The 17,959-nt window shown below is 36.2% G+C and overlaps 1 protein-coding gene across 1 annotated transcript in view; it reads right to left on the reverse strand.

The window, feature by feature from the left end:
- The window catches only part of LOC102392711 (ankyrin repeat domain-containing protein 26-like), a 67,819-nt gene that overhangs the window by 18,922 nt on the left and 30,938 nt on the right, over positions 1 to 17,959 (reverse strand). Inside the window, 11 exon segments of the mRNA XM_045163999.1 lie at positions 130 to 313; positions 998 to 1,043; positions 1,046 to 1,151; positions 1,153 to 1,211; positions 2,913 to 3,048; positions 3,330 to 3,363; positions 5,128 to 5,295; positions 7,436 to 7,590; positions 12,771 to 12,844; positions 17,472 to 17,544; positions 17,639 to 17,667. Of these exon segments, the coding sequence (XP_045019934.1) occupies positions 130 to 313; positions 998 to 1,043; positions 1,046 to 1,151; positions 1,153 to 1,211; positions 2,913 to 3,048; positions 3,330 to 3,363; positions 5,128 to 5,295; positions 7,436 to 7,590; positions 12,771 to 12,844; positions 17,472 to 17,544; positions 17,639 to 17,667 (1,064 nt within the window).

A 17,959-nucleotide genomic window follows, 5' to 3' on the forward strand; every position in this document is an offset into this window, starting at 1 on the left:
TCACCATTCATACTTTAGATAACAATTTTGTTCTAAACCTAAAAATACATATTAAATTAAAGGGATACTATAAATAATATTGACGAAATAGTGTCAGAAATTTGAAAATTTCACCAAAGAATGCCCTACCTGATTCAGATCATTTCTCACAGTCTTCAGTTCCATATCTAGTTCTCTGAGAGTGAGTTCAAGTTGCTGTTTCATTTCAACTTTTTTACTATATTGGTCTTCTTTTCTTCTTAACTGCTCCCTAATATTTTCATACAACATATCAGCATTTCTTCTCTGCTCTCCTTCTTGCTTTAAGGTCAATCTGCAAAACTCATACAGCTCTTCTTAGAAAATCATGAGATTATCCACTGCTACAATAACTTTCTCTACATAATGTTTAAAATAGTAAAATAGGGGAAAATACAATGAAAAACCTTAATAATTTCACAGTTTTCATGCTGAGGGTTAAGAATAAAACTGCATCCATTTTTTTTTTTTTCTGTCTTGAGAAAAATGACTACTGTATACATCTGTGCATGGGAATGTAAAGTAATATAAACTTCAAATATAGATCAAAGATCTTTTTTAAGTTCTCATACTTTGACCAAATAATACGATATTATTAAAGAAAATGTATTCAAAATAATTAGAAAGGTAGAAATGAATTTATAGAAAAACATTTCATGTCATATTAAATATAATACAGAAAAGTGAAAAACAACCGAAAGTCAATTTGCTAAATAATTAATAAGGTTTCCATTATGGTGGACTTCTGTACGGTCATGAAAATGATGATTTGGAAAAACATACATTAAGTTATTAGAAGCACTCACTGTTAACAACCTGCTATATTATTTCCAAGAATTTCACACTCCACAATACTAGTAACACTTTCTCCTCTGTAAAATCCTAGAGGATAAGCTAGTCCTTATAACACTTCTATGTCTCTGCAGTATTAAAGGAAACAATAGTTCAAATATTTCTCTAAAAGCGAGATGTACAGTACTTCAAGCTGCCGAGCTCTCGTTCCCACTCCACTTTCTGATGCTCAACTGTGATTTCACTTCTTTGGTTTCTGACAGCTCTTTCTGTAGCCCACAAACCTTACTTTCCATTTTTTTAATCTTTCCTCTAAGCAGTTCACAGTGGCTTTTTTTTAAGTTCCACTAATTTTTCATACGAAAGAATCGTATCCTGGATTTTCAACAAGCTAACAGAATCTGCATAATGAAGAAAACAAAGATAAAAACAACAACAAACAAAAATTTATGTGAGTAAGTTTTGAGTACAAAGGACTGTGCCTTTCACGTTCACGCATCCACACATTGAACAAATATTAATTCTCTATAATGTGGAAGACATTATTCTAAGCTCTGCAGATGAAACAGACTCCCCTGGCTCTTGTTTAGCTTCAAGTCTAGTAGAAGAGAAAGATAAATAAAATAATTATGAACTCAGAAGGATATTATAAGAAAAGAGAGTTCTATGATCACATAATAGAACTTGACATAGATTGGGTCCAGGAAAGATTTCCCTGGGGAAGAGATGTCACACTGAGAAATGAAGGATGAGCAGGAAGTAGTAAGTACAGTAGGAAGAACAACATTGTGGACAGTCTCCAGCTGCCATATGTTTTTAACCAAGACAGAGTGAACAGCTACTGATTTACCTTCCTGAGTGAAGTGAGCAAAAACGACACCGACAAAATACATTAAACAATGATTTTCATGACAAAGGACTTCAGGGAATGAAAGACAATGATCCTGGAAACACTTGGGGTTAGCCTAAGGAATGCCCCAGCTCACTGCCTTGAGAGAATTTCCAGGCCCCAACATGAGGAGAAGGAATGGAAGCTGAGTCAGCCAGACTCCCTGACAGGAGGTGATGAAGCTGACAGTCCGGTGAAACCAAAGTGGGCAGAGATCACAGATCAGAACCACAGAGAGGAGAGAGTGGAACAGAGAGAAAAAGGACCCTGGAGATCTGAGGAGGAGCCCCTCGGGTACTCAGCAGAGGAACAAACAGCGCCCATCTGGGAAAAACCACCTGAGACCAGGGAGAAACCATCTGAAAAGACTATAGGAACCTGTGACTGGTGCTCACTCAGTCCCAGGAATTCTATCTAATCTCATGAGCCAGGCTGGAAAAACTTCTCCTTACAGTAGAATGAACAGGGTAGTCAGTAAGGTCTTGCCTTCGAGGGAGGAAATAATCAGCCCTAGCCCCCGGGTCCCTCTGGATGCACGTATTAAATCACAAGAAGCAAGAGCACAGAAGGATCTCTGGAAAACTCTCAATATTTGGAAACTAAATCACACGGATCTAAATAACCCTTGGATAAAAGAGGTAATGAAAAGAAGAATTACAAAGTATTTTGAACTGAATGAAAATGAAAATGTAAGACCAGCAGACATTTTAGGAAATTGACACCCTGATGCTAAAATTCATGTAGAAAGAAGGGTAAAAAATAAAACAAGGTGAAGCTAGACAATTGTGACCTTTAACCATGAAGCAAAGAGAAGTAACAGTTGGGCTTTAAGCAAAAGGGTAACATGATGAGATCTGAATTTTTAAAAATAGATAATCATTATAGTTGCTGTGTGGATTGAGGTTCCAGGAGGTAGAATGGGAGGGAAAGAAGTTCTGAGATTATTTCAGTTATTCCAGGAGGAAAGTGATGCTAACCTGACCTTGGGTGAGGGCACAGGAAAGAAGAGTCAACAGAAGGTACAGTGAGTGAGAATGATCATAGGCCTGTGGTGCAGAGTATACACTCATGTTCATGTTCTTTTAATACAGAACCTATTTCTGAGATGCCCAGCACTGTAACATATCCCTGGCTCTAGAGCAGTACTAGACATATATTACTACTACACCATACACAAACAGGCTTTGTATTTATATTTACACTGCAGTCCTACCTTTACACCCTGTGTCAAGTTGTTCAATTAACAACATGGAATTCTTATAGTAAAGCAACTCACCATCCTCGGAAGCTGTTTCAGATGACTGAGTTAAGTCATCACGGTCATCCACAGAATTAATTTGTTCTTTGACCTACACATAAATAATACTATTTCATAATGTCCTTAAAATATTTATAGAACATACTAATTGTACAAAGGTGATAAACATCTCTTCATTAAAGCAAAAACAGACACTTTTTAAAAGGACAGATTTTTTTATCAAAAGGATAACTTTATCAATAGTGTTTCTAAATTAAGTTGTCAAAGTATATGTCTCTACAACAAAGGAAGATTTTATATTTTGCTACTCTTCCTTTTACAAAGTATTTTTTACTAGGAAAATATTTTTTATAGTTAACTTTTTGACTATACCTTGTTATTTTCATTAGATGTTTTCTTTGCAGGCCTGAAAAAACAAATGATTCTTTTCAGACTAATATTAAATACTTAAAAATACAAATACCTAAACTTTGTTTTTTATATAAAATCTTTGCATTTGCATTGGTAAGTAATTTTTATAAAAGGATTAAAACAATAAAGAAGAGTAACATTAAAGGACAAACAAAATACATTTATAATACTAATAAAACATTTAATTTAGATCAAAGAAAAGGAAAAACACAACATTACTTGCATTATGTGAAGGGAACCAGTATACCAGGATTTCTTGCAGTTGTTATTTTCAATAAGAACTATGTTTTGCAGCAATAAAACCTATCTGGGATGTATTCCTTAAGTCCTTATAAGAAAGAAACCCATTTTTAATAACCATGATATTAGCCTTCTGAGGACTTCCTATGCAACTGCTATGCATTATTATAAGCACTTTATATGTCTTAATGGCATTTTAATCCTCACAAACTTTCTGGGAAGTAGGGAATACATTAGGTCCTCTACAAAGGAAGAAACGGAGCACAGAAAGGCTGAGTAAGTTGCCCAAGCCCACACAGCAGATCACCAACAGATCCAGAGTTCAAACTCAGGAATCTGGCTTCAACACTGCGGTTCGAAAATATGCAGAGAAAGTAATATTTAAATAAGTCTTCTTAAGGAATATGATAGCAAATGAATCTATATTATTATTCCATGTCCAGTTATAACTATAAATAATACTTTCTGAATCTTAACACGTTTCTCAAAAAATAAAAAGACTTTAGAGGTAGGCAATATTGGAAATCTACTTTCACTAAACACTTGCTTTTGTAAAGAAATTTATCAGTAGGCCTTCATTTAGCCATTCTGCTGTTTATTCATGAATCTGATATACACTTATTGAATACACAATATGTGTTAATAACACTCTTACTATGGGAAGCATAATTTTTCTAATTTAGAACTTTATAAACCAAAATTAATAATTTGTGAAAGATTGTTAGTTTTTTTTTCTGTTGAATATAAACAAAATTTTTCCCTTTTCCTTAGAATCTATAAACAACTATTACGTTGATATGATGTAATGTTTAAGAGTACCTTACAAAATCATAGCTACTCACGATGTTACTATCAACTAGAATCATCTAGGAATGATCAAATCCTATTCAGCATAGCCTAAGTGTTAGTAAGTTCATGATTATATAATTTTTTAAAATCTATGTAGGATAGAATTAACTGAACTAATCATCTACACATACAATTACATAGGAATATTACACTTCAGAACCAACAAACAAGCCCTTACCATAAAACTATATATAACAGAAGTATTATGTACAATTAGTTTACTGTAATAGTTTAAAGATAATGTCATATAATCAATAAGCTTTCTAATATTGGAAATGCAAACAAGATTAACTCAATAAACATGTCCTCTTCTGGCTCATTTCTAGCAGCACACATACTCTAAAAGCTCCCATCTTAACATAAAACAAGAAACTCCTTTGAACTCCACATTCCTCTTCAGTTACCATCTAGTTCTCTATTGCCTGTCCCAGCAAATATTCCATACAGGGCTGTTTATATGTATTCACTACAGACCAGCTTTCAAGGAGACTATTTACTGAAATGATTTCTGGCCAAAGGCACTGGTCCTCACTTTAATCTTTCAGCAGTGTTTTCCACTATAGTTGAGGAATCTCTTGTTTTGGCCTGTACACTATATTATGTTGCTCCATTTCCAGAAGTATTCAGTGCTTATTTCTTCCTCTAGAAATAAAAAATTTGTAGATATTACCTGTCATCATCCTGATCCACTTCACTTAAAATGCCGTCATTATTAACACGCAGCAGACCACCAGTCAGTGAATCGGTCTTTTCAAATATTGTTGCAATCACACGTTCTTCTGGTGTCCATTTGCTATTGTCCTTTTTCTTTACTTCCTTTCTATACATGCCAGGATTGCTACTTTAAAAAATTTCAAAAAAAGCCAATGTTTTCTAATAATTCAACTGAATAAAAAAAGCAATTCTTGTAAAATTCCTACTCTTACCCATCTTAAATCATTGATTAATTCACAAAATAGTTATTAAGTACCAACCATAGGCAAGAAAACACAAATTCTTGCCTCAAAGACAGATATACAATTATGATATGATGTGATATGTAAGAGTTGATATATGAAAGTTATCAGTGAAATAAAGAAGGCTTTACAGAAGAAGTGAAGAGAGAAGGTTAAAAGGAAAAAAAAAAGGGAGAAAATCATTCTACTTGGAGATTAGAATACAGAGCACAAAGATCAGGCACGTGGCATCTAGGCTGTTTCCTAGGAACCTGGAAGGAAAAGTACGAAGCACATGAAAGAAAGCAGAGAGGTGCATCTTTGGAAAGACACTGGGAAGAACCTCAAGGGCTACACTGGAAACCTAGAGTTCACTGCCTAAACACAATGACTCTTACCCATGGGAGTCATAATTAGATTTACACTATATTTTCTGTTTTGCTTTTAAATACAATAATGCTTAATTTAGGGATTTCCCTGATGGTCCAGTACTTAGGAGTCTGCCTGCCAATGAGGGGACAGTGGTTCAGTCCCTGGTCCAGGAAGATCCCACATGTCACGGGGCAACTAAACCCATGCTGCACAACTACTGAAGCCAGCACCCTAGAGCCCATGCTTGGCATCAACAGAAGCCACCACAATGAGAAGCTCAAGCACTGCAGCAGCAAAGAACCAGAGCAGCCAAAAAGAAAAAAAAAAAAAAAAAGTAACGCTTAATTTGGGTCACTTTTTAAATGACATGTGGCACATATACCATGAAAGAAAAAATCAAGGAAATATTTGGTGGTGGAGGGGTAGTGAGGCAGTTTACTTTTAAACCACCCACATGATGCAGTGATTTCAGCATTATGGATGAAAGACCAGTACCTCATCAGTTCCCCTGCCACCAACAACAATTTGGCTTCCATCCATGGACATACTCAAAATGATATGATAAAAAAAAAAAAAACCTGCCAACCAAGAATACTCTATCCAGAAAAGTTATGTTCCAGAAATGAAGGAGAAATAAAAACTTTCCCAGAAAAACCAGAGCTGAGGGAGTTCCTCACCACTAAACCTGTCTCATAAGAAATGCTCAAAGAAGTGCTCAAACTGAAATGAAAAAACGTTAAGTAGTGACATAAAATATATTTAAATATACCACACACTGGTAAAGGCAAGTAGGCAGTCAAATTCAGCATACTCTAATACTGTAATATGGTGGTATGTTAAGAAATTGACTTTAGTATTATGTCTAAAGGACAAAAAAATAAAAATAACTATATCCCTGGCAAAATGTATTCTTGCCTGCCAAATCCCATGGATGGAGGAGCCTGGTAGGCTGCAGTCCATGGGGTCGGGAAGAGTTGGACATGACTGAGCGACTTCACTTTCACTTTCCACTTTCATGCATTGGAGAAGGAAATGGCAACCCACTCCAGTGTTCTTGCCTGGAGAATCCCAGGGACGGGGGAGCCTGGTGGGCTGCCATCTCTGGGGTCACACAGAGTCAGACACGACTGAAGCGACTTAGCAGCAACAGCAGCAAAATGTAAAATGTGATCATCACAACCATTAGCTCAGTTCAGTTCAGTTCAGCTCAGTTTAGTCACTCAGTCATATCCGACTCTGTGCGACCCCATGGACTGCAGCACGCCAGCCCTCCCTGTCCATCACCAACTCCCGGAGTTTACCCAAACTCATGTCCATTGAGTCAGTGATGCCATCCAACCATTTCCTCCTCTGTCGTCCCCTTCTCCTCCTGCCCTCAATCTTTCCCAGCATCAGGGTCTTTTCCAATGAGTCAGCTCTTTGCCTCAGGTGGCCAAAGTATTGGAGTTTCAGCTTCAACATCAGTCCTTCCAATTAACACCCAGGACTGATCTCCTTTAGGATGGACTTGTTGGATCTCCTTGCAGCCCAAGGGACTCTCAAGAGTCTTCTCCAACACCACAGTTCAAAAGTATCAATTCTTTAGCGCTCAGCTTTCTTTATAGTCCAACTCTCACATCCAAACTTATTTCACAGAAAAATAACAAATGACCTGCTGTTAAATAGGCTTACCTATCAGAACCTTCATTCTCCATAGCAGCAAACTCCTGATTGCTGTTTCCTCCACTCTTTGTCTGCTTAATCAATCCACTCTCATCAGCAGTATCACATACATTGTCTGATACTTCCACTTCACTACTTTTGTGCTTCTTCTTTTCTTCTTCAACCTTTAATGAAAGTTTGATACTAAGAAATTCTTTTACTTAATTATAAACATCTTTTTTTTGTTGTTTTCATTAATTTTATTATTTGACTCAGGGTTTGTCCTGATTTTAAGTGATAAAAAAAATCTTTTTGTGCTTACTTTATCACTAACAAGTCACTGAAATATTTGTAAATCCTATTTCTTCTTGTTTGATGAAAAGAAACAAAATTCCCAAAATTTCAAAAAAGGCTTTCTTAAGATGATGCAATTATTCATCCCTAGTCTTCCCCATCTAACTGGCAGAGATAGAGAAATAAAAGGACAAAACACACAAAATCTGTCCTCTTCAGTCTTTACCACCTGGATTTTCCACTAAACAGCCAGATTTAGAGGATGTGACACCTTAGTGCCTCAAAAACACTAAAGCTATTCTTTCCCCATGGCCTTTTACATTTCTTTGTTCATTTGGATCCAGGCTATATATAACAAAAAAGTGATGGTGTTCACTAAAATATATGAACCAAAGTTTACCAAAACACAAGGAGCAGAGTGAAACGGATGAGTTGTTAGTGTGGAATTCTGGAATATAAATAATGCTTCCCAATTTCACATTCAATAACCATCAAACTTTATAGCTAGAGGATATAGAAATAATTACCTATTGTAGCCCCACTATTTACCAGAAATAGGAGCAAAACCAAGAAAGTTTAAATGATTTTTTTTTCAAATTAACTTATTTTTTAATTGAAATTGCTTTACCAAATTTTGTTTTCTGTCAAACCTCAACATAAATCAGCCAAAGTTATACATATATCCCCTGCCTTTTGAACGTCCCTCCCATCTCCCCCCATCCCACCCCTATAGGTTGATACAGAGCCCCTGTTTGAGTTTTCTGAGCCATACAGCAAACTCCGGTTGGCTATCTTTTTACATATGGTAATGTAAGTTTCCATGTTACTCTTTCCATGTTACATCTCACCCTCTCTTCCCCTCACCCCAAGTCCATAAGTTTATTCTCTATGTCTGATTCTCTACTGCTGCCCTGTAAATAAATTCTTCAGTGCCATTTTCCTAGATTCCATATATGTGTTATAATACGATATTTATCTTTCTCTTTCTGACTTACTTCACTCTATATAATAGGTTCTAGGTTCACCCAGCTCATTAGAACTGACTCAAGTGCATACCTTTTTATGGCTGAGTAATATTCCATTGTGTATATGAACTGCAACTTCTTTATCCATTCATCTGTTGATGGACATCTAGGTTGCTTCCATGTTCTAACTATTGCAACAGTGCTGCAATGAATTATGGGATACATGTGTCTTTTTCAATTTTGGTTTCCTCAGGGTATATGCCTGCTGCTGCTGCTGCTAAGCTGCTTCAGTCGTGTCCGACTCTGTGCGACCCCATAGACAGCAGCCTACCAGGCTCCCCTGTCCTTGGGATTCTCCAGGCAAGAACACTAGAGTGGGTTGCCATTTCCTTCTCCAATGCATGAAAGTGAAAAGTGAAAGTGAAGTCACTCAGTCGTGTCCGACTCTTAGCAACCCCATGGACTGCAGCCTACCAGGCTCCTCTGTCCATGGGATTTTCCAGGCAAAAGTACTGGAGTGGGGTGCCATTGCCTAGGAGTGGGATTGCTGGGTCTTATGGTAGTTTTAGTCCTAGTTTTTTAAGGAATCTCCATACAGTCTTCCATAATGACTGGATCAATTTACATTCCCACCAACAGTGTAAGAGCATTCCCTTTTCTCCACACCCTCTCCAGCATTCATTGCTTGTAGACTTTTTGATGATGGCCATTCTGACTGGTGTAAGGTTATATCTCATGGTAGTTTTTATCTGTATTTCTCTAATAATGAGCGATATTGAGCATCTTTTCATGTGTTTGTTAGCCATCTGTATGTCATCTTTGAAGAAATGTCTATTTAGGTCTTTTTCCCACCTTTTGATTGGACTGTTTTTCTGGTATTGAGTTGTATGAGCTGCTTGTATATTTTGGAAATTAATCCTTTGTCAGTTGTTTCATTTGCTATTATTTTCTCCCATTCTGAGTGCTGTCTTTTCACCTTGCTTATAGTTTCCTTTGCTGTGCAAAAGCTTTTAAGTTTAACCAGGTCCCACTTGTTTACTTTATTTACAGGTCCCACTTTATTTACATTACTGTAGGAGGTGGGTCACAGAGGATGTAGCTTTGATTTATGTCATCGAGTGTTCTGCCTATGTTTTCCTCTAAGAGTTTTATAGTTTCTAGTCTTACATTTAGGTCTTTAATCCATTTTAATCCAATCAAGCTGGAGAAATCAACCTTCTTGACCAGATTATATGACAAAGCTACAGTCATAAAGAAAGTATGGTACTGGCACAAAAACAGAAATATAGACCAATGGAACAAGACTGAAAGCCCAGAAATAAACCCATGCACCTATGGGTACCTTATTTTTGACAAAGGAGGCAAAAATATACAATGGGGCAAAGACAGCCTCTTCAATAAATGGTGCTGGGAAAACTGGACAGCTACATGTAAAAGAATGAAATGAGAACCCTTCTTAACATCATACACAAAAATAAACTAAATGATTTCTTCAAAGCCCCTAAGGTGGCATTCCCTAGCATTTTATGGCACCAAAAGAGATGATAAAATTCTGTAACTTGAATCTCATAAATTACCAAATGAATTTATAAAATGAATAGGTAAGTTAAATGGAGAAGGTGATGGCAACTCATTCCAGTACTCTTGCCTGGAAAATCCCATGGATGGAGGAGCCTGTTAGGCTGCAGTCCATGGGGTCACTAAGAGTCGGACACGACTGAGCGACTTCACTTTCACTTTTCACTTTCATGCATCGGAGAAGGAAATGGCAACCCACTCCAGTGTTCTTGCCTGGAGAATCCCAGGGACGGGGGAGCCTGGTGGGCTGCTGTCTATGGGGTCGCACAGAGTCGGACATGACTGAAGCGACTTAGCAGCAGCAGCAGATAAGTTAAAAGCATGACTTTACCCAAGTAATTTAATGTCTTAGCTGGGGATAGGGCTGATCTCCTTTTTCTTTTAAAGGACAATACCTACAGATTTTTGTCTGTTGTTAAAACTCAGTCAAGGCACCTCTTACACAAAAGAGCAAACAAGCAAACAAAGAAATTTAAAAATATATTACTGGAAGGAAGAAAAATCTCACAGCATCTCAAAACTCAGTTTTCTCCTTTGGAGATAAATATTTAATTTTCGGGGGGTGGGAGTTTATACTACTTATGTGACAAAATCACATGTGTCAAAACTTACTACATTTTAGTAAACAACATAATGGAAAAGTCTGTCTCAAAAGAAACATCTTCAAGTGATGATTAAAGAATATGTGGGAGTACATGTGAAAGTTAAAGTGAAAGCCACTCAGTTGTGTCCGACTCTTTGCAACCCTATGGACTATACAGACCATGGAGTTCCCCAGGCCAGAATATTGGAGTGGATAGTCTTTACTTTCTCTAGGGGATCTTCCCAACCCAGGAATCGAGCCTAGGTCTCTTGCATTGCAGACAAATTCTTTACCAGCTGAGCCACAAGGGAAGCCTTATACATGTACGGGGAAGGGAGTACATGTATTTGTTATTAATTTTTTAATTTGTTTTGTATTGTTTATTCTATTCTTTATTTTATGTTTATTGTTATTAAATTTGTTATTAAATACATAAAGGGAAGGGAGTACATGTATTTGTCATTAAAAATATCCTGAAGTGTCCATGTTGGAAATCTAAAATTTATTAAAATTTAACTCTTAAACTTCTTAATCTATGCTTAGCTACTCACAAATCACTGGATCATGAGGAAGAAATGAAAAATAACTTGCCTTAGCCTAAAATAGGGGAAAAACATGAACTCACAAACCCAATTTTATCACTGTTTGAATTAATTCATATATGTTAAATCTACCAAAAATTAATTAGATAATTTTTAATGTTATAAAGGCTTCCTCACTTAAAAATATTTCACCTCACTAAACCTTAAATAGGGAATCCCTATAGTACATTTGTAAGATTTTTTTTTAAGGACCAATACGTGCAAAACAGACAAACTTTACATTACTAGGAGCCAAAATCAAATTAACAACAATCAGAAAGAGGAACAAATCCCTAAATTTTAATGCAAATTATATTTTATGATAGTGTTATTCATCAACACATATTACCTGCTTACATTCACTTATGTGTATGCTCAGTCATGTCTGATTCTTTCCATCCCTAAGGACTGTAGCCCACCAGGCTCCTCTGTCCATGGGGATTCTCCAGGCAAGAATCCTAGAGTAGGTTGCCATGCCCTCCTCCAGGGGATCTTCCCAACCCAGGGATTAAACCTAGGTCTCGCACATTACAGGTGGATTCTTTACCATCTGAGCCACCAGGGAAGCCCAACAATACTGAAGTGGGTAGCTGAACCCTTCTCCAGTGGAATTTCCTGACCCAGGAAATGAACTGGGGTCTCCTGCATTGCAGGTGGATTCTTTACCAGCTGAGCTACCAAGGAAGCCCCTACATTCAGTTATATTATATTCTAATATCTACCAATGAAAGTGGATAAAGCATTTTTAGTAGTATTTACTGATTTCTCACCCCAAAATGAGATAAATTAAAAAGTTATTATTTGTGCCCTAACAACAAAGGTCCAATCTGGAAGCTTCGATTCTCTTAATAGGTAACTGGATTGATTCTATGACCCCACTCTCTCCCTGAATGTACATCCCTAATCAATTACGCCAAGATCACAGACAGAATGAATCTTTCATCTTGGCATCACTGACTGGTAATTTCAATGGAAAACCCTGAACCACTGGGAATGATTTCTCTCTCCATGTATCTAGGTCCGGGATCATCATTGTCATATTGTTCATAATTTCAACTGTTTACTCTTACAATTCAGTATTTGATATCACCTTCATAATCATGTAATGAAGTTATAAAAATGGAAGAAGTAAACAATAGTCAGGAAAATTTTTTCCCTCAATTCCAAAAACAAACTATAAACAGATTCTAAAAATATTTGAAATTTTATAATTAAGGTGCTATAAAAACTATTAAATTTTTATCTATTGATTAAATTTTGAAAGGTAATTTTATTTGTCATGACCTTTGTTACACACTGTATTATGCTGTTGAAGCACAGGAAACAGTATTAAACCAGAAATTTAAATTTACATTTTTACATACCTGGGAATGGTTGTTTTCATCTCCAACAGGTTTTTCCTCTTCTTCCTCTGATGTCATTTCTAAGTCTAGTTCTGCTGACAAATCTGTATGTTTAGTTAAAATTACTTAGAATATTTAGATAAAAGACATAATCTTTATTTAAAACATAGATTTAAAACACTGTATCAAATGACATCTTAAATCAATCTTAATCTTCAGCTGAATATTTACTTCCTTAAGAAATACTTCCAATGATCTAAAATTTCAACTAACAATTTGGAAAATACCAGATGTCACCAGGATACAGGCACACAAACAGCTCAAAGATTCATTCACAAAATCATCCAAACATCAATGAACAAAACAATCAGAAACCAAACAAAATTTCAAAATACAGGACAGACATATAAAGTCACAATACATTCTCTTCTCTACTTCATAACATTACCTTTTTAACAACATGCCAAGCTTTAATTGCAACATTATTCATGGTTTACAAAATTCCTTATTTTTTTATACTTTTATCAATTCCTTAATCTGAAATGCTACCCTGTACTCTTCCTGACAAATAACTTTTCATCTTTTAAGACTCAACCTGCTTTGTGAAGTTGTCCTTGATTACAGCTATCTTTTCTCAGATAAACAGGTATCCCTTTCCTTGTAGCTACCTTAGAACTTTATAGATTTTTCTAGTGTATCTTCATCACCTGAATTGTAAATTATTTTTTCACATGCCTATCTTCTTGGCTCCTAAACTGCACAGGACAAGCTCTTAAAAATCACTTTTGTATAAATAGTCCTTATTTATTTTATTCAATAATTATTTATCAGCTTTCTGCTCTGTACTAGACACTGGAGTTTAAAGAAAATGTAGATAAAAGATGTCAGGGAATGCTTTTCTAGAGATAATGCCTGAGAGGAGACTTACACAGTCCAAGGGAAGGAGAGGGAAGGCATGCAAGGCTGTAACAAGACAGGGAGAGAAGCACACACACAACAGGGTAAATATCTGTCGAAAGTACAGAGACAGGTCAGGAGGGCATCACAAGCAATTCAGAATTCCATAGCAAAAGACAGAAAGGGCGAGAGATGAAGTGTCAGGCAGAAGTCAGATTAGGAAAGCCTCACGTGTCACTTTATGATGCTTGGAGATTAATGTGATTTGAAAAGTGGTTCACAGTCACACTTGCTTTTGAGAGAGGTGACTCTAAATGCTACAAGAGGAATGAATTTGAAGGGCATACAAATAAATGGAGGGAGATGAATCTGAAGGCATTATTAATGGAAGAAAACAAAGGTGATGCAGGCCTGGACTGGGGGAGCATTTCCAGAAATATTTAGGATATAATATTATCTGAGTCCAGTATAGAATAAATCATTATGAAATGAATAAATGTACAAATCCGGGGGCCCTGAAGGAGTAGACTCTGCTGGTTACTTTCTAAAAGGTATCGACTGAGATGAGAAATGATCTACATGAACAGTCTGAAGTTGCTTCTATTTATTTTGTAGTTTCCCTATTTCCCATCTTCCTCTGTTGAAGGGACTGGATAGATTTTATCTGAATTTGTGTTTTGTGGACATACGAAGCTAATGGACAAACAAGAGCAAACAAGTCACTTCTATAGATTAAAAGAAACAAAACACTGAGTTTATAGCTTGTAGTCACTATTCTAGGAAATAACTGAGAATCTTTTGTAAATGCAAAGTTAACCCTATAGGTGAGGATAGAAAAGAAAAAACTAGGAGTGAAAAAAAGAAACAGTATATATTTCTTACTATAGCTCTGACAATATGACTGATTAAAGGTGCTAAATTAATTAGTATTTATGGACAACACATATTAGACATGGTTACTCAATAGACTGGGCATCCTAGTAGAATCAGAATTGACTTTCTATATACAGCTTTTAATGATACAGCACTCCTTCAATATTGCTATGAAGTTACATTTTGAGAAGGCAATCTCTAGTTGTCTACTGAGGTCTCCCAACTAGTCCCAGAGTTCTAAATATAATCCTGCTACCCACTCTCAGGTGTATGCTAAATACTAAGCTAAACAAACTTACTTTCTCCTAACTCTCGCTGTATTTATTGTATTACTATGGTCAGAGGGATAATGCAAACACCTTGATAAGAGGTATTGCTTGGCTGTAGGTTGCATAAAAGGAGTCAGCACAAGGTAGGTTTTGCCACAAAATCTAATTTGGAACCGTCAGAATAATGGTTAGGCCATGCCCAGGTGGCCCACAGCTGAGTGCCCTGGGCTTCTGCATTACCTTGTTTGCTTTTTCTGTTTTCTGGCAGCTGAAACTGGCACAGCTCATTGAGCGTGTAATTCCCCAGAAACACCACTCCAATAGTCATCTTTTATCTATTACCATCACCTGTCCAAATTCTGTGGATGCTGACTGATTTTTGGTCATTGATTGTGACACCAGTGGACACTGATCAACTTTCAAATGCCCCGCTCTTTGATAAGTCTCATTATTGCGGCTCAAACTAGGAGAATCAGAATCTGAAAAATCTGAAAACAGTTTCCATTTATTAGAATGTAAGTAAGAATACTGCTCTAACTAACTTCTACAGTCTTTCTTCAGAGAATCAGTTCCATGTCCTCCTCTCCCCTCACTCACTAGTCCTTCAGAGCTTATTATATCTTACACTCCACTGCCATTCATGAAGAGACGTTAACTAGTGTCTCATTTTTTCTACTTGCTAATTTTCTAGTATTACTTACTTTAATTCACTCAATCTCTATTACATATTCTGTATTCGATAAGAACTTTATTAATTATTTTTCTTCAACATACAAATATTTTATTAACAAAATGTATGGCATTTATTTTACATTTAATTATGCATGACAATATTGTGTGTTCTAGAGACCATGGTTTTAAAAACACTTTTAATGAATGATACTACCTTAATTAATGGTACAAACCAAGACATGTATTAAAAAGCAAAGACATCACTTTGCCGACAAAGGTCTGTACAGTCAAAGCTATGGTTTTTGCAGTAGTTACAGAGGGATGTGAGAGTTGGACCGTAAAGAAGGCTGAGTGCCAAAGAAATGATGCTTTCAAATTGTGGTGCTACAGAAGACTCTTGAGAGTCCCTGGAGAGCAAAGAGACCAAACCAGTCAATCCTAAGGGAAATGAACCCTGAATACACACTGGAAGGACTGATGCTGAAACTGGAGCTCCAATACTTTGGGCACCTGATTGATGTGAAGAGCCAACTCACTGGAAAAGACCCTGATGCTGGAAAATATTGAGGGGAGGAGAAGGAGACAGCAGAGGGTGAGATGGTTGGATAGCATCACTCATTCAGTTGACATGACTAGGCAAACTCGGAGAGATGGTGAGGGACAGGGAGGCCTGGTGTGCTAAAGTCCATAGGGTCACAAAGAGATGGATACGATTTAGCAACTGAACATCACCAACAGCAACTACTTTAATTACAAAGAGACAGCCTTTTTTCAGTGTATCAGTGTCTTCAGAACCCATCTTTTAAGCCTTGGATAAACATCATAAACATATAAGAAATGATAGGCTTGTGTGCGGCTAATTGTTTCCACGTGAAAATAGGATGTCGAGGACAACACTGGATCTAAAGAGCACAGAGCACCATGAGACAAGAATGAATACAACACAAAAATATTTGCTTCAAAAAAAAAAAAGCTGTCAGGTCCAAATTTCTTAAGAGAAGTCAAAGGAACAAGCAAGAAATGTATAAGTGAAACTTTAAACCCCATTTCAACTCAAGGCCCCCTTTATCATTTCACATCTAACCACTTCAACAGTTTAAAATTGTGGTTCTCAAGTGTGTCCTGAGAATCCCTGAAGTTCAGAGACCATCAGGTCAGGGGGTCCAAGAGGTCAGAACTATTTTCACAACAACACTAAATGTTACTTCCATTCTCATTCTCTTCTGAGTGCACAGTGGAGTTCTTCAGAGACACGACATGTGATATTATAACTCTAATGACAAATGGAATTAGCCATTATGATTCTGTGCTCTTGTATTTTAAGTTTTTCAGCTTTGTTTTCCAATACAGTGAACATCAATAAATACAACCTACTTAAACAAAAGTTCCGTGGTATTCTCAATGATTTTTAGAAGTACAAAAGGATCCTAAAGCCAAACTTTCAGAATCACTGTTTTAAAAGATTATGTCTATCAAAAAGTCATTAAAGTATGAGTACTTCCCCTACTTCTAATAATCAAAGATACCACAAAAACAACACACACACAAAGCCTGCTAAACAAAACATCTGTTTGGCCTACATTCATCTGTGTAACAACACTAAAATGAAATAATTATAAGCTGAAATACAACTGATATATTAGCAAGAGAAGCTTTACTCTAGGTAAAGGTCAAAGTTCAAATAAGCATTTTTGGACACTGGAACAAATCTTAGGATCTAATAATTAATTTCTGAGAATCCCTAAGAAGTATACAGACTGCAAACTGAGAACTTCAGGGTATTGAAACATATACAGAAACATATTGAGTTCAAGTTTACATTTTAAAAATTTCTTGTTCTTATGCTTGTACCTATCTTTTTTTCAAAACATGGATACCAATAATAACATTTGCCTTATGTATGTCAAATGCTTCAATTAAATTTGCAAAAAAAAAAAGTTAGCAGTATGAAGACTGAGCATTTCAAATACTTCAGTGTCCCTCTTTTCAAAGTGTGTATTGCAAAATTTACCTGAACTGGATGTTTGTAAATCCTTCATTCTGACTGTTTTACTAGGAACAGAATCTTTCACTAAGACTGCAGGCTGAATGGGTTTGGAAACAAGTTGGTTAATAAATAATGTACCTTTGATACTATCCACAGTTCATAATTCAAGATAAAAACATAAATGATTTTACCTTCACGTTAGGATATTTCTCAGGAGAATCTAAAAGGCAAAAGGCACATAGAGTTAATTACATGTAAATATGAAAGCCAGCTCTACATTCATGCAGAATTAGTACTGAGCAGAAATCCTTGTGCTCAGCCTTGGCAGCGAATACATTTGGTTTTAGTGTCTTGTTTTCAGGGGGATGTTAGGACACCAGCAAGACAGACTATGAATCCACTATAGATAGTGAAGAAAAAATAGAAATAAAGGTTTAACAAAACATGCAGTTAAGATTTCAAAAGTAACATTACGTTTTCAATGACTTAATAAAATATTAAAGTACACACAG

The sequence above is a fragment of the Bubalus bubalis genome, chromosome 21 (assembly GCF_019923935.1).
Source record: "Bubalus bubalis isolate 160015118507 breed Murrah chromosome 21, NDDB_SH_1, whole genome shotgun sequence".
Classification (NCBI taxonomy): domain Eukaryota; kingdom Metazoa; phylum Chordata; class Mammalia; order Artiodactyla; family Bovidae; genus Bubalus; species Bubalus bubalis.